This window comes from Schistocerca gregaria, chromosome X (assembly GCF_023897955.1).
Source record: "Schistocerca gregaria isolate iqSchGreg1 chromosome X, iqSchGreg1.2, whole genome shotgun sequence".
Lineage (NCBI taxonomy): Eukaryota > Metazoa > Arthropoda > Insecta > Orthoptera > Acrididae > Schistocerca > Schistocerca gregaria.
The window spans coordinates 329,343,525-329,364,901 of NC_064931.1; the positions used below are offsets into that span (position 1 = coordinate 329,343,525).

The window sequence follows — 21,377 nt, forward strand, 5'->3', positions numbered from 1 at the left end:
TGTGATGTTGGAGGACCCACCTACAGTCTCAAATGGCTGCAGAGATTTCCGGTGACCATTAAGGCACTGACTTCCGCCTGGGGTAACCTGAGGAACAAGGGATGCCGATTCCTCTGCAGTAACAACGTTAGTAGTGATGGTCTGGAGCACCTCACCAATGTTGCCATACAATGGAGATTCAACAGTGTTAGTGGAAGTGAAAGCGCCCCTGTCAGCCTTGGTAAGAGCCCATGTGGACAAATGTCCAGGTGAGTGATGCCAGGGCAGGGACAGGAAGAGTGGAAAGTGGTCACAACCACACAAGTCATTGTGAGCTCTCCAGTGGATAGACGGGAGAAGACCAGGAGTGAAAACTGAGGGATCAATGGTCAAGTATATGCCATGTGCCACACTGAAATGGGTGGGGGCACCTGTACTTAAGAGGTAAAGGTCAAGTAGAGTCAGTAGATCCTTGACATCTTTACCGCAGCCAATAATCTTTGAACCACCCCACAAAGGGTTATGGACATTAAAATCACCCAGAAGTAGAAAAGGTGAGGGGAGTTGGTAAATTAGTGCAGCCAAAACATTGTGCTGAATTTCACAATCTGGTGGAAGGTAGATGTTACAGATGGTAATTTCCTGTGTTGTCCTCACCCGACAGCCATAGCTTCTAACTGTGTTTGAAGGGGCACAGGTTCTCTACACACCAAGGTACGGATATAGATACAGATTCCACCTGACATTCTGTTACAGTCAGTACGGTTTTTGTAGTACCCCCAATAGCCATGAAGGGCAGGGATCCAAATTGCAGGAAACTGGGTTTCCTGAAGGGCAAGGCAAAAAGCAGGTGAAACGCTTAAAAACTGTTGTAGCTCAGCCAGGTAGAAGAAAAAACCACCACAGTTCCACTGGAAGAGTACACTAACAGTCTGGGAAGGCACGAAGGGACCAAGGAGGCAGTTTATGCATCAGGGTCACCTGTCGCCACTGACTGGGTGCTAGTATCCAGGACCATTGGGTCTGAAGTGTTGGCAATATCTACATCTTCAAGGGATACTAGAATCTCCACCTTGTCCTCTGACATGGAACTGTTAGAGTGGCGGAGTGGGGACACCAGTCATGTCAGTCATGTTTCTTAACCCATTTCTTCTTCATCGGTTTGTCCCATTGCTGCTCTTTAGGGACATGTTGGGAGGGCTTCCCTGAAATAGCAACAGAGGCAGAGGAAGAGCATGGAGCCCTTCCACCTGCAGCATGTGCCTCCTTCAGCCACTGGCTACTGTCCACTTTGGCAGTTGAGATCTCTGAAGGGAGAGTCCCAAGGGACCCCTTCCGCACTGAGGAGCCAGAGGATGATGATGATGATGATGATGCTTTTCCAGCTGGAGTGTGGGGACTGATGTCCCCAGCAGTTTCTAGAAGTGTTGGCCCCCAAAGTAAAAGCGTTGGGAGCAACAGAAGAAGTAGTGCACCCAAGCACTAAGGGGGAGGGGGGGAGGGAGGGAGGGAGGGAGGGAGGGAGGGAGGGAGGGAGGGAGGGAGGGAGGGAGGGAATGGAATCAGGTGGTAGGGCCCACTGTACGAGGTTTACATGAGGAGAGTGCTGTCGCCAATGAGGAAGACAGCAACATTGCGGCAGTGTAAGACGAGAGTAATCAAATGAGGTGCAACCTTTCATATTTCAGTTTAGCCTATCTGTGAGTCATCCTGTATTGGGTCTTGTACTCCATAATTTTCACCACCTTTTGAAATACTGTGCAGTCCGGAGAGAAGATGGAGTGGTGCTCTTTAGTTGACAAAGGTGGGAGGAGGGCCACATGGAGTATTTGGATGCAATGCACGTCTGCAATATTGACATGTGGCACTGGAGTACCACCGGGAAGACATGCCCAAATTTCCAGAACTTAAAAGGACGACATTGAGGGAGGGACGTATGGTTTTACGTCACAATGGTATACCATCACCTTGACCTTTTCAGGTAAAGAATCGCCCTCAAAGGCCAAGATGGAGGCGTTGGTAGCAATCCTGTTGTCTTTAGGTCCCCTACAGACGCACCAGAGGATGAGAGCATCCCTATGATTCAAATCAGCTCATAGCTCATTGCCTGACTGCAACAGGGGATCATGATGAAAAGTAATACCCTTGACAATGTTGAGGCTTTTATGGTGAGTGACCAAAACAGGAATATCACCCAGCTTGACACATGCAAATAACACTGGCTCTGTAGCAGAAAGAAGTCCCCATCAGTTCTGCTGCACACTAAATAACGAGGCAATTATGGCTCTCTTTGTTCTGTAGCCCTACATTCCTCACATGGCGTAGTTAGGGAGGGGAACAACTTGGGGTCATGTCACAGCATTGTACTCAACCTTCCCTTTATTAGAGACTGCTGGGGCCATTTGTTCCCCAGCAAAAGATGACTTGGTTTGCTTCATCACAGGTCATTGCCCTGATGCTACCCATTCTCATCAGGGGCTCTCCCCACAGGTGCCACCCAGCCACAGCAAAGCCTACCTGGCATGATGGCCATTGCTGGGAGTCCTGATGCCCCAAGACGATGGGTATCTACTCCTTGGCTTAGGTGGAGAGTTTGCAGCTCAGGCATCAGCAGTGTGGTCTCTCCTGTGTTGTCAACGGGCTACAACCTAAAGCTTACATGATGGCCCCACCATGATGGACTGCCTACCAAGCTGGATACTGGGTGCATGGAAATCCAATATCGTGTGTGTGTGTGTGTGTGTGTGTGTGTGTGTGTGTGTGTGGGAGGGGGGGGTGCAAAGGAGGACAGCAGACAATTGATGGAGATTATGCACCCTAGGTGTCCTCACCCAAATAGCTGGAATAGCTGGAAACAGGGAAAGGAAACGTACTTCAAATCCTATATTATCCATATCTTGCAGTTGACGAAATTGTAGTGGATCACATATTAGTTTTGCATGACGTGAGGGGATGTGACACCACATCTTTATTGTTTTATTATGTGACAAGCAGCAGCAACACAGCAGCATTCAAAGATAGGTTTGTAGTAGGTTTATCAATGGCTAGGCTACAATCACAGACATGAGTATTAGGGATGAACAATATCCAACAGCAGTGTTGTGTCAATCACCACTTTGCAGAATCTTTCACCAGCTGCAATTTTAAAACAGGTCCCGTGTGAGTGCAAGAAAGGCTGCTGAGTAGGTATTCAAAACTTTGCTTCAGCTGCAAGAGATCCTACAAAAATGTAGAAGAACATGCTTTGGTCAATGAAGATGAGTATGATATTCTTGACCTTAGCTGAAATGTTTATGACCTTGATGAGGAACCAGCATGTGACCAACCACTGGTCCTTTCACAAGTATGTCTAACTATATATAGTAATCAATCATTATTTCAAGTACAACTTCAGCCATACTGAACTATGCTATTTCTTGTAGTATGTAATAGTTTCTTTGTTATCACCAGATAGTAAAAGAAATAGGATGGTATCAATTAGACTGGATCATCTGGAATAAAGAGACTCAGACTGTGACATCAGAACTGCGCATAATGAATTTCAATTGCCCATAAATTTAACTGTTCTCACTTCCACATAATTTTTTACACAAAATACTTTTATGATAAAATAGCACCAATTTCAACACCACTAGAACAACGAAAGAGGTTCAAAATACCTTTAAACTTCATTTTGCATAAAAAAAATTACATTTTTAACATTTTCCCACTAAACTTCTTGACTGTTCCTCATTTATTCCACTTTGACAATAGTGTGCTACTGAATTTTCTCAATTTCATGTATACATAGAGCAGCAGAAGGGGTCAATTGACCCTTGGCATAAATAGTTTTTAGAGTATCACTGTTCTCAGAATTACAAAGGTACCAGCTTCAGTCCCACAGTCATTGCCTTGAATGATGATTAGTGCAAAGCCAGAAAAGTTTTGCCACTGTATACTTTTCAGTCAGATTTCATGTGTTCATAATGTTACTCACCTCATCAGTTACGTAGTGTATTTTTGTCAATGACAGGTATATTCAATGTCACGTCAGTGTGGTCATACTAATGAAGATATTTTGCATATCCTGGAGGATTCATATATTGAATCAGAAAGTGCCTTATCAGATTCAGATGGTGATTGTCTGCCAGAATCACCAAGATGCAAATAGCGAGAAAGGAGGAGTTACAGTGAGATGTCTCTCCATCTCAATTCTTTCCACAACAATCTCAAGAGTCAACTACCACAACTGAAAATGGCAGCTAGAGCTGGAACAAAATAGAAGATGGCTAACATGCCATCACCTGGAAGACTGGCTGCTCTTAACATTCTGAAGGAGAGAAGACGGCCCACTATATATGCCTGCAACCGAGTTGTTGACTCCAACATGAATGTTTTCCAACTTCTTTTTGATGAATCAGTGGTGTGTACCATAAAAAGCCACACACACACACACACACACAGAATCAAGTAATCGGAATGAAATAAATACACCACTTGGACTGGACAGTTGGAGGAACTTGATGCAATTATTGGCATCATGTATGAGAAGCACTTTTTGTGCTAAAGATGCTGAATTGGATGACCTTTCACCTTGTTCTTGAGAACCTAATTTCATCAGGGATAAAATGAGAAGAGAGACATTCCGTGTACTTATTAGATTCCTCTGTTTCAATGAGAAGTCATCCTAAGCTCAGTGCATGTCTAGTGACTAGTTCACTCTCAACTGCGAACTATGGAACAAGTTCATGCAAACCTGCCTCTGCTGTTACTGTCCTGGTGAAAAAGAGACAGTTAATGAGCAGTTACTTTTTATGTAAAGCAAAGTACAGTGTCACAAAGTTTATGCCAAACAAACCTGACAAATATGGACTACAGTTCTGGATAGCTGCAGACAAGGCATCTAAGGAAATTTGCAATGCCTTCCCGTACCTCGATAGCGAGTAGGAATACCGACTAAACAGCCAGCCATTTGGACAGTGTGTAGCCCTTCACCTCATGGAAAGTGGCATCCCTTCAGCTTGCCAAGAAACTAACTAAAGTTGGTAGTACTAGGATGGACAGAATGTATGTGCACACTGTTTTAGGATGCAGGAGCAGCTGGCCACAATTTTCGAACAGCTGAAGAAGATTTTGGTTGTGGTCAGTTGATTACAGGCTGCTTGCTCAGGGTATAAAGGTGACAGAGAACCTAGCATGTTGCACAGTGCACCTCAGATGTTGCATGTTTTGCTCAAGAGCTCTGCTAACGAGGCAGCTTACAGCATACACGACACAGGAGAATCGCCTCATCTCAGCGTGAGTGGCAGACTGTAACTCACTCGTGCTGCTCAAGGTGAAGAGTCAATGTGGAGACTGGCCATCTGGTCTCGCTGATTCAGCATGTGAGTGGACAAGTGGTTGCACCTCCATTAGGATCTGAGTAGGCACATGGAGCAGAAGTTTGCTAGTCAGGAGCTCCAATGTTTGGCATGTTATGGAGCCTCTTGGGAGGGACTAGCATCCAGGGTTCTTTTTATATACAAAAAATGTAAATAAACACATAAATAAAAAATTACAAAAATTAGTAGAAAAATGCAGTAAAAAGATCAATATGTGAAGCATTTAACAATCTCCGCTGTCTTACCTTAGCAAAAGATCTTGCCAAGAACCTGAGAAAACTCCGGTCTTATATAAAATTGCTACATTATGTGATCAAAAGTGTCCGAACACCTGGCTGAAAAGGACTTTCAAGTTTGTGGCGCCCTCCATCAGTAATGTTGAAATTCAATATGGTGTTAGCCCACCCTTAGCCTTGATGACAGATTCCACTCTCGCAGGCATACGGTCAATCAGGTGCTGGAAGGTTTCTTGGGGAATGGCAGCCCATTCTTCACAGAGTGCCGCACTGAGGAGAGGTATTGATTTCAGTCGGTGAGGCCTGGCACTAAGTCAGCATTCCAAAACATGCCAAAGGGGTCCTATAGGATTCAGGTCAGGACTCTGTGCAGGCCAGTCCATTATAGGGCAGTTACTGTTGTGTAACCACTCCGCCTCAGGCTGCGCATTATGAACAGGTGCTCGATCGTGTTGAAAGGTGCAATTGCCACCCCCGAACAGCTCTTCAACAGTGGGAGGCAAGAAGGTACTTAAAACATCAATGTAGGCCTGTGCTGCAATAGTGCCATGCAAAACAACAAGGGGTGCAAGCCCCCTCCATGAAAAACACGACCACACCTGAACACTGCCGCCTCCAAATTTTACTGTTGACACTACACATGATAGCAGATGACATTCACCGGACATTTGTCGTACCCACACCCTGGCATCAGATGCCACATTGTGTTCCATGATTTGTCACTCCACACAACATTTTTCCACTGTTCAATCGTCCAAAGTTTACGCTCCTTACACCAAGGGAGGCGGCATGTGGCATTTAGTGGCGCGATGTGTTGCTTATGAGCAGCCGCTCGACCATGACATTCAAGTTTTCTCACCTCCTGCCTAACTGTCATAGTACTTGCAGTGGATCCTGATGCAATTTGGAATTCCTGTGTGATTGTCTGGATAGATGTCTGCCTATTACACATAACGACCATCTTCAACCGTCGGCGGTCTGTCAGTCGACAGATGAGGTCGGCCTGTACACTTTTGTTTTGTACGTGTCCCTTCACATTTCCACTTCACTATCACATCGGAAACAGTAGACCAAGGGATGTTTAGGAGTGTGGAAATCTTGCGTACAGACGTATGACAAGTGACACCCAATCACCCGACCACGGTTGAAGTGGGTGAGTTCCGCAGAGCGCCTCATTCTACTCTCTCACGATGTCTAATGACTGCTGAGGTCGCTGATATGGAGTACCTGGTACTAGGTGGCACCACAATGCAGCTAAATAAAAACGTATGTTTCTGGAGGTATCTGGATACTTTTGATCACACAGTGTAAGTGGGTCAAAGGCTTCTATCCAGTCACTCATTGACCAGTCTGGTGTGGCTATAGAATACAGCAAAATGAAAGCAGAATTTTTGAATTTCATGTGTAAGGAATTATTCATGAAGAAGGATCGTACAAACATATCTTCATTTGACCGTCACACAGACTTGCATATGATTGACACAGTAATAGGCATCCCCTGCATAGTGTAGCAACCGAAAGATTTGAAAACAATTACATCATCAGGTACAGATGGAATCCCAACTCAGTTTTACAGAGAGTATTCTATGGTATGGCCCCATTACTTAGCTTACATTTAACATGAATCTCTCACCCAGCACAAGGTCCCAAGTGATTACAAAAACCTATAAGTCACCACCGCTTGTGTGAAACACATCTTGTGCTTCTCTTGCACAATACGCTAAAATTCATAGATGGAGGGCAACAGGCAGATTCCATATTCCTGGATTTCCACAAAGCATTTGGCACAGTGCCCCACTGCAGACTGTTAAAGAAGGTCTGAGAATGCAAATATATGAGTAAGACCCCAGTATGTTGTCCTAGACTGCAAGTGTTCATCGAAGACAAGGATCTTGTCAACAAGGCTCAAGGGAGGTGAGGTAAGATCACTTATTCTCTACACACCTACACAAATGATTTTATGAGCAGGGTGAGCAGCAATCTGCAGTTGTTTGCTATTAATGCTATGACATACGGGTAGGTGTAGTCACTGAGTGACTGTAGGGGGATGCAAGAGGACTTAGACAAAGTTTCTAGTTAGCATGGTGAATGGCAGCTAAGTCTAAATGTAGAATACAAGTTAATGCAGATGAGCAGGTTTTTTTTTTTTTTTTGGTAATGTTAGAATTCAGCACATTAGTATGATGCTTGACACAAGCACATCGATTAAATATGTAGGGCTAAAGTTGCAAAGCAATATGAAATGGAAAGAGCAAGTGAGGACAGTAGAAGGGAAGACAAATGGTAGACTTCAGTTTATTGCAAGAATTTTAGTAAAGTGTAGCTCATCTAGAAAGGAGATAGCATATAGAACACTAGTGTGATCTATTCTCAAGTACTGATATGTTGTTTTGATCGCCACTAGATCGGATTAAAGGAAGACTTCGAAGCAATTCAGAGGAATGCTGCTAGGTTTGTTACCACTTTGTGCAATCAACTAACAAGTATTACACAGATGCTTCATGAACTCAAATGGAAATTCCTGGAGGGAAGACGATGTTATCACAAAACACTATTGAGAAAATTTCGAGAAGTGGCCTATGAAGCTGCAGAACAATTCTACTGCTGCCATCATACATTTAGCATAAGGAACATGAAGATAACAGAAATTAGGGCTCTTATGGAGGCATATAAATAGTCCTTTTTCTATCACTATTTGGGAGTGGAACAGGGAAGGAAATTAATAGTTGTGGTGCAAGGTACCCTCTGCCATGCACCATACAGTGGCTTGCAAAGTATGTACATGTATGTGAGTGGAGAAAAGAAGAACAAACCAGAAACGGCTACCTTCCATAATGTTACAAAGTGTCGTACAGACATAGCTGATCAAATGATTTCTTGCAGTATTTGACTGATGCATGTCTTTTACAATATCCTAGACATGACAGCAATAAATTTGTTATCATCTACAATCAAATAATAAAAAATATATGGAAGATGAAAGCATTCATTCTTCAGCTGGTAAATGAACTCACGCGTGGAGGAGGACAGGACCACAAAAGTTAATGGAGCAAAGAAGCGGCTAAAAAGACTGCACAAATCAAAAAAGCAAATTAAGTTTCATACTGGAATGTGTAAAGGAAGTGAGATCATCATCTGAGAGAAATGCAAAAATAAATAAATGAAGGCCGTCTGTGCAAAATGTGTATGGAAAGTATAAATAATCTGTTGAAACTGATTTCAGTGTCTAGAAACAAGTTAAATAAATGACAAAATGATAGAAATTTTAAAAACAGGTCAAATTTTTAGGTAGGAAACAATAATCTAAACACGTTAGAACATCAAGTTAAGGCTTTGACTGAAATGAGTACATGATGTACAAACAAATGGAAAAAAACAGATCTTACTTTAATCACATCATGAATTAAATTGCAGATTTTTTTAACACAAAATCCTTTAGGGGTCAAACAACCACTTCCCCATGTTCTAGTGGTTTAACATTTTCCACTGTTCTAGAGAAATATTTTTCTGCCAGACTTAAGAATAACATCATAATTAACAAATTACCTTTGACAGAAACCCGCAATCTCTACACACAAAAGGTGTAGTGTAGCTAACTAAGGCGTATTCAATGAAGTTCCTAACCATAAATTAGATTTGACTACTGAAGTGTGTGCATTTATCTGTGAGTGAATGTGCATGACTGGAAAGCTACAGACCAAAAACACACATTTTAACTTTGCATTTACACTTGAACTATTCACCTGAAGAAGTCATAGGGAAGCAATGTTTTAAAGAAATGTAATGTTCTTTAGCCTTGTTCTGGGCAGATTTCCCCAAAAAGTGCATATTTTCAGGACACGAGTAGAAGCTAAACATGTCCAAAAACATGATTTATCACTTTCTTTTGTGCTTTTTTCTTTCTTTAATGTTCCTTCACTTTTCTGTAGCAAACCACAATAGTTCAAGAAAAAAGGGGCGAGAGGGAAAGAACCCTCCAAAAAACATTTCAGCAACAATGATAAAGGTCTGGGGAAAAAAAAGGCCAGAAACTGCCTGTTTGAGTGGTATGAACATTTATAGGAGACTAAGCTACAGTTAAAATTATAACAAGCAAAAAATTATATTAAGTAAAGATGAAGGTCCACACGAAACATTTCGGAATTTGCTGTTGTATGTGAAAGTTCGCACTTCTCGATTACTTGCAATACTGCCTTTGAATCAACTGAAAACATAATATCTCATTAAGTCTCCTGCCTAATGAGAAGGTGAGGTCCGTCACCAAGTTTTTGAACACACAAACTGTAATGTTGCTGAACATTCAGTGTTAACTCTGTGTAGTTTATTGATTGTATGTAATGAAGCACATGGTGTATGAATATTTTTTTTATACATAATCAAAATGTACATGGTGAATGCACAAATCGGTCATCCTGCATCAATAATGGCACTGTGGAAAACCTTTCTTTACAATTACGAACCCTGAAAGCATTTCATACAAATAGTCTGAACCAAGCTGCACAAAACAGTCATGAAACACCTGTTTAGAAAATTATTTTCCAAGTGGGTTCTAAGAAATCCAACAATATTTCTTCTGAAGCTGCTATTCTCCCCAAGACCCTCTGTCACTTGTATAACACTAGACGTAACATACAGATGCACTAAATATACCTTCACACACAGTTGCAACAGAAGAGGTAAACTGCACTCGCTCAGTTGCTCTATCAGCTTTCAATAATACGTCATATCTGTTCTTAATGTATATGGTTTCAACATTGTCCAATTGGTACTTTTAAATACTTAGTCTTCTATATCATTAATAAAGAAATTTTCCACCTGGAAGTTTGAATAACAAATTCAGCAACCTGTTCCCACATGGTTCTAATGAATGTCAGATAAAGCTATGCATTTTAAGAAACTTACTAAACATTTCAAATGGGAATGGTTTTGGGCACTTTTTTATATTGGGGCAAGCAATATGAATGAATGTGTAAGTACATAAATTTTTGTATCATAAATGTATCTCAGTTTATGACAATTAAAAAGAGAGAAAAAGACTTGAGAACACAAAAACAATACAATCAAGTAACCAAGTTTAAATGCTACATTTCTGCAGATAATGACAGAAAAAGTGACTCAGTAAAATCTCTTTTTGGATGGATGCTTCTCATGTATATTGCTGTATGGACACATACAAGTGGAAATGTTTACATGAAAAAGTGAATAAAGTCCATGAAATGTCATACAGATGATTGAAACAATATGAAAACTAAGTGTGCACACATACATGTTCACAAACCCCCACCACTGCACAGTTCCCACAAGCGCGCACGTGTGTGTGTGTGTGTGTGTGTGTGTGTGTGTGTGTGTGTGTGTGTGTGAGAGAGAGAGAGAGAGAGAGAGAGAGAGAGAGAGAGAGAGAGAGAGAGAGAGAGAGAGAGAGAGATTTTTAAGTGCAGAATGTCAAATCAAAACACCTTTCAGCCGTCAAAATTTCCAAATTTTCCTTTTATTGAGCAACCTGTTTCAGCGATACATTACACCATCTTCAGGCCCCCTGACTGACATGTAGAAGATTCCCACCTCTGGTCCAGTCAGAACAGGGGCCAGCATTCAATGACTGGTGTCAACAGATTTTTGACACAGCAATCACTTCGCATGCTGACTGTTAGACAAATATATCACCTAAACTAGTTGCTCAATGAAATAACAATTTGGAAATTTAGATAGCTGAAGAGGTATTTTGATTTGACATTCTGTGCTGAACAGCCAAAGTTCCACAACCACCTGTATAAAGAGGGGAATACAGAGACCATTGTGAAGCGTGTTTGTCTTAACCATCATTCATGCAATAACAATGTTTAACTATACTTCTGGTATGGTGTCTATAACAGTTTCACATCTTGGCATTCAATTTTCAATAAAATGTATAAGTTTCTTATCACCATTTCCAAAGCATAATTTTAGACATTACCTGCACAGCATCTAGCACCAATCCTGCCCCGACCATGCCTAGACCTGCTATAAGAAATGGGATGAATACTTGAATAGCAATTGATAGATATGTTTCAGACTGAGGAGGTTCTGCAGGTGGTGCCAGCATGCTGGCTTCAACAACAACATCTGGCAGCTGGCCATTTTCAGGCTCATCAACAGTAGTTAACTCAGCAGAGTCCACAGGCAGGACACCACTACCTGCCAGGTTCAGCATGGTCAGGCGGGGGTGGTTGTACTTTAGCGCCTCGCTGGAGGGCACATGCCCAAAACACACCCTGTTAAAAATAACATACATTACAACAGAGAGGAAATTACAAAAGGTACCTTAAATTGAAATGTTACAAGAATGGATGACATATGACAGCTGATGTGATAAGTTCCAATTGTTCTTTTAATAACAGATACTTGACAAAGGCCATCCAAACTTTTAAAATACAATTACATGTTAACAAAAAATACAGCGGCAACTATATGTACTAATCTTCATGTATTACTCTATATCCCCAACTCCATCTATCAACCCTGTTTCTTTTCAAGGCACAATCTGGATCTTCCAAACAAAGTGGTATTTCACCTCTGCTTGAAACTTCAGTGGCCACAGAACAGGAAGCATGGCAGATGATATACTGACATTTTTAATTGTGAAAAAAACACAACTTGTAAAATATTACTTATTAAGCGTAAAAACAGACGTGATGATAACTGGAATTTCTGGCCACATTGCTGCCCCATCTATTATTTTAGATCTTATGAAATGAGTCTGAATTGTATGTACTGAAGCTTTGGTCAGGGAGCGAGAATTTTCACCTGTTCACCAATGTCAAATGCTACATCTGTGTAGAACATTTGTAGGTTTCTTGTTACAAGCATATTTCATCTGGTTCACAGCTTTTATAACAATAACAATTATTATACAGCAGATATTAGACATTAGTTTAACAAATTATAGCTGTCACAGACCTAAATTTATTACATTTAAAACGTCACATCTCATACTCCATAAACGTGTGTTAAAAGAAAAGTTACTGACATACAAAGCCTACCAGATATGCGCGAAAGAATAACTTTACAGACCTCAATGTACAGTAAAATTCACTTTGCTACTCCACTGGCTTATTTAACAGCTGAAAAAATAGAAGTAAAACAATAGTTTCTGAGGATTTTAATACTGATTTTCTTGAATTCATTTGGTAAGAATTTACTGCAACTGATTAAATTATAATTTAACTAAATTTGTATTAGGATATATGATTATCAGAAAGAGTAATCCACAATATCTTTATAGAAAGGAGCAATGAACAATACTGTACCATGTTACAAAACCCACACACAGTGGCCTCTGAGACAATGACTTGAAGGTCCTCATGTTAAATGTTAATGCTAATCGGTATACAAACTCTTATTAAATCTGTCTTCAGAATAGTAGTTAGTAAGTCTAAGATGGATTATTTTAGGAAATTTCTCACAGAGGTAAACTAGAGTGATATACATAGTGATCTTGACACGAATGGAAAATACGGCACTTTAGTAACAAAGTCCATATTTTATCTGAAATCTGTTTTCCACCAAAAGTAAATAAGATTAGATGAAAGTCTGAAGGAGAAAAGCAATGGACTGCTGAAGAACAAAGGTATCTCACAAGACAAAAAGGAAACTGTTTGTCAGAAACAGCTGTGATGTTTATGGCATAGCTCATTATAAAGCATATTGCAAAATACTGAACAGCAAATATATTATTCGTAGTCAAAAACATGCCTTTGACCATATCTTAATGTACATAAAACAAAAATCATGAAAGATGAGAATGAACATAATTCATCAGACAAACTATAGGGCACTGGTATATTCTGATGTGTCAAAGGCATTCGACTGTATAAATCACAATATCCTTTAAAGTAAATACGAATATTGTGGTGTAACAGGAAATGACAAAATGGTTTAGAACTTATGTACCCAGTAGGTAATAAAGGGTGTCAGCAGGAAAGAATATTGTATCAAGCTATCAGTATACGTCCAACTGGAAGCTCACATCCTCCGATTCTGTTCATATTATTATCTAATTATGAATGACTTATCCAGTAATATGTATATGGCACAGTAGGCAATTAAATAGGAATATTCGACACTGGTCATTGGCTTTGACCAGTGACATAGGAAACATGCTACAAACCTAGTAAACAACAGGGCAGCAATTTTTTTTCAAATGGGCTGTACTACAAATCAATCTGCCACAACAGCAAGGTTTTTTTTTCATATTCACTGGCTTTGCCAACTAACAATAAAAATGAAAATACACACCAAGATGTAGCACCGCAACAGCTGTTAACATTGTGCCACTGGTCAAAGCTGTCTACTAGTATCTAATATTTCTCATGACCCCAGTAGGCTACGCGAATTAACAAGATTGGATTGGATTGATGGGGTTAAAAAGACCAAACTATGATGTCATCAGTCCCTCCATCCTATATGCGCCAAGCCAGAAATAGTCCATAAAGATGAAGGACACAGAAGACAAATTCTGATGAACCAAATTGTACCCAGTAATCAATAAGACCAAGAGATATATGCAAGTAGAAGTGAAAGAGGGGTAAGAGATTGAAGGTAGGCGAGTTGCTCCACCCAGACAGAAGCTGGAGGCCCCAAGAACAAGTTATACAATGGGAGAGGCACCCTCCGCACCCGACACTGTTTCCTTCCCCTCCAATACCACAATAAAATTAGCTATGCAGACAAGTTGATAAAATTTCAGGAAAGAGAGAGAGACGATGACGACGAGACAGTAAACCAATGACAGATGTAAAACAAGAATTTAAAAAGTTGGAAGGGCAGAAGACAGACTTGACCACTGAGCAAGGGTAGGCATGGGAGACCCGGGTCATCACAGACAATGGGGCTCTCCTCCAATCTCTCAAGTGACACTGTCTCACAAAGAGTAGTAGAAACCAGATTCACATGTACAACATTAAACCACATCAGCAGCTTTGGCATTGTCCGCTAGCACCACAGGCAGCATGTTTGCAAGTTTAAGGTTTCGTTACAATGTGAGCAAACTAGGGCAGCCCAGTAGGATGGGGGCCACTGTTAGACAGGGACAATATCAAAATGGATCCTGATCCTATGACGTGGCCATGGATCAGCCAAGTGTGGCTAATGTGAATCAGACAAACGTAGATTCCTTGCGACAAATACAAAGGGAGGACTGTCACTCCTTCATAGCTTGTTTGTTCAGAGAAACCAGGGCACACCAATCTGTGTTCCAAGCCTGCAACAACTGATGGCATAGTCAACTGGATGTCCAGCTCCTGTACCCTCACCTCCAGTCGGCATCCTGGTAGCCCACTTTGCCAACCAGTCAGCAGGTTTTTCCCCTGGGATCCCAACATGACCTGGGGTCCAGTCAAAGATGACCACCCATCCAGTTTAAAGATAAAAAATTAGGCCCTGGATAGTCACAACCAATGGCTATCACAGGTAGCACTCACTGGTAGCTAGAAGACTATTCAGAGTAACTGCTGATTGAGAACATCTCACTGGGACAAGAACGAATGTGACCGAGAGCTTGAGTGTGCTACCTATTCTGCACTGAATATACTGCATATGTTCGGCAGGTAGCGTAGTTCACTACATCTTGCATGCGTGCAGGCAAAAACTGGTTTGTCTGTCAAACATTGAGCCGTCAGTGTATACCACTTACAAACCCATAAATGCATCAAAGATGGCCTGGAACAGGCGCCAAAAAATCATGAGCTGAACAGTCTTTAGCCTCAACAGATAGGTTGAGACAAATTCAATAATGGGGGTACACACACACAATTGCTTCCTGACAAGCAAGGTGACTCTCCCTACCAGTAAAAAGGACATGATAGTTCGGATGCTCAAGGGAGAAGTGAATGTGTGTCAAATAGTTGAGCAGCAGTTGTTGGTGCCTGATCTGTGATGGAGGGACCTAAGCCTCCACGAGTAGGTTGTTCACATGTCTGGTCCGAAAGGCACCTGTCACATGTCTGACCTCGCTATGGTGAATCGCATCCAGCACCCACAATGCTTCAAGGGGATGCCGAGACTCCCAATATCAAGACGAGACAGGATCAGGGCTTTTAAAGCCACAAAAGGATAGAGTGGTTGGTCTGCACCCCAGCTGGTGTTGCTGAGGTTGCAGAGTATTAAGTTGTCACCAGCATGTTCCCTTAAGTTGGCAAAGATGGGGAAGCCACATCAACTGGGCATAAAAAATTGCTCTGAGCAGTATGAGATTTAACATCTGAGGTCATCAGTCCTCTAGAACTTAGAACAACTTAAACCTAACTAACCTAAGGACATCACAAACATCCATGGCCAAGGCAGATTCGAACCTGCGACCGTAGCAGTCGCGCGGTTCTGGACTGAAGCGGCTAGAACCACTCGGCCACAGCGGCTGGCCACCCGGGCATAAAAGATAAGTCCCAAAAACTGATACGACTCCAACGCATTGAGAAACTGATTGTCGAGGTAGCGTTCTGGTTGTGGATGGACAGTATGATGATGACATAAGTGCACGACATGTCTTGGCAACTGAAAACCGGAAGCCATAGGTGAGAGCAACCTGCATTCAACATTCAACAGCACCCCATGTGGAGGAGCAACAGTAAATGCAAAATTCATCAGCATACAGGGAGGGTGACACTGTAGACCCCACAGCTGCTAGCTAGGAGCTAGTAGAAAAAATATTGGGAGGGAACCTGGAGACCCAGTCACATAACAAGTTGAAGTCAGTGATAACGTACTGGCGCTGGGTGAAAACTATCTGGATAGCAGGCTCCAAGCAGACCAAATTGCAGTAAAACTGCCTTAGCAAAAACTGCCCTAGGATGAAGCCAAAAGAACCCAAGCCTCAAGCTACCAATTCAGCTACTGGCACACCATACATTCAATCAACTTGCAGAGAACATCAGTGAGACTAATTAGACAATTGCTGTCCCACTCAATACAGTGTTGACCTGGTTTCAGTACTGAATGGTCACACTGCCTCTCGATTGAGATGAAAACTCACCCTCACTCCAGATACAGCTGAAAATGGCAATGATGTCCTCTGGCATTCCACCAGTAGGTGTCTGAGCATTTGGCTGTGGATGTAGTCTGACCCTGGTGCCATGTCAGTACAAAGGGTTCAGGTACTGAAGAATTCTGACTCACTGAAAGGAACATTATATGGCTGCAGGTGACTTGTATTGAAAGGTAAGTAAATTTGCTTCAACTGCTGTTTGAGGACATGAAATGTAGGCTGATAACACAGTCCATCAACATTTAACAACAACCATCCCATAATTACATACTCCAGAGACAAAACTTTCAACCAGATTGACTATCAGCAAGACAATAATGACTGGTCAATCTGAAAAGAAATATTAAAACAAGTTGTTACTTTTACACTACAGCTCAGATACCAAAAACCACACACACAAGAATGAAGGTCCTCTGACACCTGCCAGCAGTTACAATGTGTCATACACAAATTAGCACATCCTGCTCTGGTAGCAGCCCACATTCCATAAAGCAACTCTTAGCAGGTTTATAACTACTGACTTAAGTGAGTAAATGATTATATTAGTTCATTCTTCAGAGTTTATTTTCCATCACAACAGATTATGAAATTCCCAACAGGCATTTGTTGCTGCGGAACTGGATAAATAATTGCTCGACTTCAAAGGAGTCCCTGCATACAGCAGAATAAAAGTGTCCTTCCTTCACAAGTGGATCAGGGAGCTCTGTGTTCTAAACAGCTTTCTACAACAAGTGTATATGAAGAAGAGACTGATGAAATGATATGGAACTCTAGAACAATTCATTAAAGATCTTGAGTTTAAATAAGTGAATTATTGGGGCAAATCCTCAGAAATGAAATAAGTGGCCAGGAAAGCTCTAGAGTTAGCCAGCTGCCATATACCATCAAAATAAACAGAACTCATATTAGCCACTACTAAACACAGCTTTCATAACAAACATTGGCACATAATATTATTTATGTCACTAAATCTTCAAATTCGCACTTCTTATACTTAAGATGTATATTAAAATGAGGCTAGGGATGTCTTGCAAATAGAGCATCTATTAAACTCCACTGAAGTGAGAGCTAGAATCATATATAGTTGTACACACAATTCTTTCGGGCTTAATAGAGCATTGGGGGGACTATTCAAATCTTCACTGTCAACATTCATTTATCTGAATTCTTTTGTTGTGCATCCTCTCTTCTGTGTGCAATACATTTCAGGTGTATATCACCAAACGCCTGCAGTGAACTGTGGCTTTCATATAGACTGAATAATACCACAGTTTTACATCCCTTGTGCAGTAGGTCTGTCTGCAGATTTTTAAGTATCTATTTTCACTATTAGTCTTCTGTACACTGTGTGGCCACATTTTAGGCGAAGCATATTGCACCCATTATAATGAAACTAACATTACAGTCGCTGAGTAATTCTAGCAGTGCATAAATTAAACGGAATACATTGGAATTAGGATACAGAAAAAATATTTGCTTTGCCGTACTGTTGTGAAGCTTGAGGCAAGTACGTCATATGAAAGTTTCCTTCGTCACGTAAACCTTTTAAAACATGAACTACAGAAATGTGATTCATGACTATTTCCTTCCTGCTTGATACGACACTCCGCAATATAGGCGTTTATTGAAGTATCAGGTAAATTAATTCACACTATTGATTGCAAGTTAACATTATTTTAGAATGGAAATAATTCATGTTAGGAGGTACAACCACACTCGTTACCATACTGCACCCATGCAGCGTATATTACGACCATTGTGCAAATCATTAACAATACGGCTGATGCTCAGGTTTATGTTGAGGTAGTTATCTATGAAAAGGTATTGCTGGAAAGACATCTTCATGTATTCTGTTTGGGTATTCGTGGGACAAACAACGGTCGGTTTATTACAGAATCAGGAAAGCGTACTACAATAACCAGCACATGTATTGGCGTGCAATAACACAAATTAAGCTTTGCTGAGAAGCTTCATACCTCAACTATAAGCGATGCCAATGACCAGCATATGGCACGCTCTTACACACCGGTGATCACATTTCATACACCTTACAAGAAACCGGCACCCCACACCATCTACCACCGGACCAACTTGCGCCAAAGATAGCCACTTCTGCAGAACTATCCTCTCTCAGCTTTCTATCTGACCAAGGATGTTCCTCCCACATAACTACGCTTAAAACTCTTCTTTAGCTTGTGCCTTTGTCCCACAGTTTTCGCAGGGTCGGCATCGTTACTGTCGGAGTTGCCATGGTTAATTGAAGGGGTGGCCGGATGCCCTTCCTGCCGCCACATAACTACGCATAAAACTATAGACAACTGTGTCTATAGCTTATATTGTGACGTATCACATCCGTACAGAAGCTTCAATTTCGGTACTGAAACGAGATATTCCCAGCCACAAAAACTGTTTTGAGAGATTTTATTTTTTCATTTTCACTATTCTTTAACGGCCAGTATCCATGTAGTGACTTTTTTTGTGCAGATTTTTGCGCAAATAACTGAGCATGCAATAACTCATCGCAGAGTTTCATTCTACAGGAGGCCTGCCATTGATCTGGGGGGAAATTTCAGCGGTAAGCCGTTATACTCTTAGTTCAAACTTCAGGACATCAAGTCGTAATGTAGGAAATTCTACTGTGACTTGTGTTTGCAACTTGAAAAAAGTGCAAACGAGATGCCAGAGGTAGAAGAAAACGATCTAAATTGTGAAGACAGTGGCTCCATAAACGGCGGCAGTTTTCACATAATAATTTACTTCATGAGTTACTGAGTGAACCCGACGAGTGGTGAAATTATTTGTGAATGTACATGGAGACGTAAAAATCTATTCACGCTCACACCTCACATAAAGTCCTTGTAAACGATCAAATAATAAGTCATATTTAATTAGTTTACCAAATTATTTGGCAGTGTGTGATTTGGCGTACGTGAGAGAAATTTTGATAGACGATTGATTTGTCAAGATGTCCGATGTTGTTTGTATTGCCGTTTCCTCGTGTATGTTAGGCGAGCAAAGAATTTTTTATTTCAGTTTATCTCACTCTCTTGTGAGCTTCTACATACTGTGGAAACATCAGTAAAAAGAGTATATGGATAACACTAAAGGCCACTGGCAAAATGGTGCAAGTGTTGCGTCTTCCACAGCCAAATATTACGGAGTAAGACGTTAAGATCACTCCACTCCATAATTTCCGTGGTGTCAATGGTACAGCAACTGTAATAGATCCTTATCTACAGAAAAAAAACAGTGTTGGTTACACAAGATAGTTTGTTTAATCTTCACATATGACGCATCATCAGACAATCTGAGGAAATTACAAGCCGATATCAGTACAAATTGCTATTAAAGATAATAATAAATGAATAAACTAAAAACAACAAAAGGCAGACAAACATCGAGCATTTTAGCAAATTTACCCAAATCTCCAACTCTGTTTTTCAGATCTGTATGTATCTTGTATCTGCACAAATTTCTGGCCCGCATACTACAATCTTTCTCATGTGTGCCGACAGATAGTTGCCTGGTTACTAGCCTTTAGCGTGATGTACCAGAATAACACAGTATACAAAAGGTAAGAGTCAGCCAGGACTCGAAACCGGAAGTCTTGTCTTCCGTGACCAGCCACCCTAACCATTAGGCTCCCAGAATATCAGAATATGCCTCCAGGCCTTGACCCAAACTTTCATAGCTACTTGTTCTCCTCCGATTACTATCAGACGAACGATTACTTGTTAAAATTAGGAAATCCAGGTTCTTGACAGTGTCTGGCACAAATTTTCGTCAGTTAAAACATTAATCAGGCTGCAGTTCAGCATTTATGAGAAATATTTCACTAATATCATTTCTTTTGTTGTACATAACTATCGGAGTAATTATTAAAAAAGCTGCAGATAGGGATCCACCAGACCCAAAATAGTACCGAACAATTTGCTTGTATAATACATTGGGTAAGGTCCATGAGGAGCTCACAGGGAACGCCATGGCTTTAGTCAGCACCAATCTGGCTTTAGACCAGAAAAATCTATTGATGATGCATTGCTGGCATCTTTGATAATCTTTGCTGGTCAGCAATGTTTTTACGATTTTGAGAACTACAGGTACTCGGAACCCTGTACAATAGTCTTCAAGACTATTGTAGGAACAGAGTGACTGAGTGGCAAAAGGGCAAACGCAAGGTTGTAAAAAGAATTACCAAAGGATGTCCACAAGGCTGTATCTGCAGGCCCAGCTACTGAGATATCACAACTGAACTGCTCTTGAATTTAATCGAGGGAGATGAACGTTCAGACAGGATCGTTCTGTATGCTGATGCCCTGTTAGTTGTGATATCAGCCAAGACAAGATGAACATTGGAAAACAAGGGCAGCGGTATTCTACACACAATATAACAAAGGTGCAACAAAAACAAATTATCCATAGCAGCACAAAAAACAGCATACATAATGCTTAAAGGATCACTATAAAGACACCCAGCTAAGTAGTAACTAGATATCTTGAGGTACACATTGATGAACGACATAACTTCGACGAACACATGCGGCTAATCACAAACAAAGCCAAATGTATACTTCAAAATCTAGCAACATTAAATTCGACATGATACAGACTACCACTTACACACATAAGAATGTACCACTGTGCGCTTTTCGAGTCGGTATTGACTTTTGCAGCTAGTATATGGGCACACGGACTCGCTCTCATCATGAACAGGTTCATCGTTAGGCAGTTCAGAGCAATGTGCTATTTAGACTATCTTGGGCGTTCGGCGCCACATCAGTCGAT

General features: G+C 41.1%; 1 protein-coding gene across 2 annotated transcripts in view; it reads right to left on the reverse strand.

The window, feature by feature from the left end:
• The window catches only part of LOC126297849 (solute carrier family 41 member 1-like), a 329,510-nt gene that overhangs the window by 76,250 nt on the left and 231,883 nt on the right, over positions 1-21,377 (reverse strand). The window contains exons 1-2 of one of the 2 annotated variants that reach the window (XM_049989113.1): positions 18,569-18,680; positions 11,529-11,826 (exon numbers count right to left, since the gene is read on the reverse strand). In XM_049989113.1, the coding sequence (XP_049845070.1) occupies positions 11,529-11,765 (237 nt within the window). In that variant the 5' untranslated portion in view covers positions 11,766-11,826; positions 18,569-18,680. Of the gene's footprint in view, positions 1-11,528; positions 11,827-18,568; positions 18,681-21,377 lie in introns of those variants that run through there. The other variant, XM_049989112.1, reaches the window with a different exon arrangement.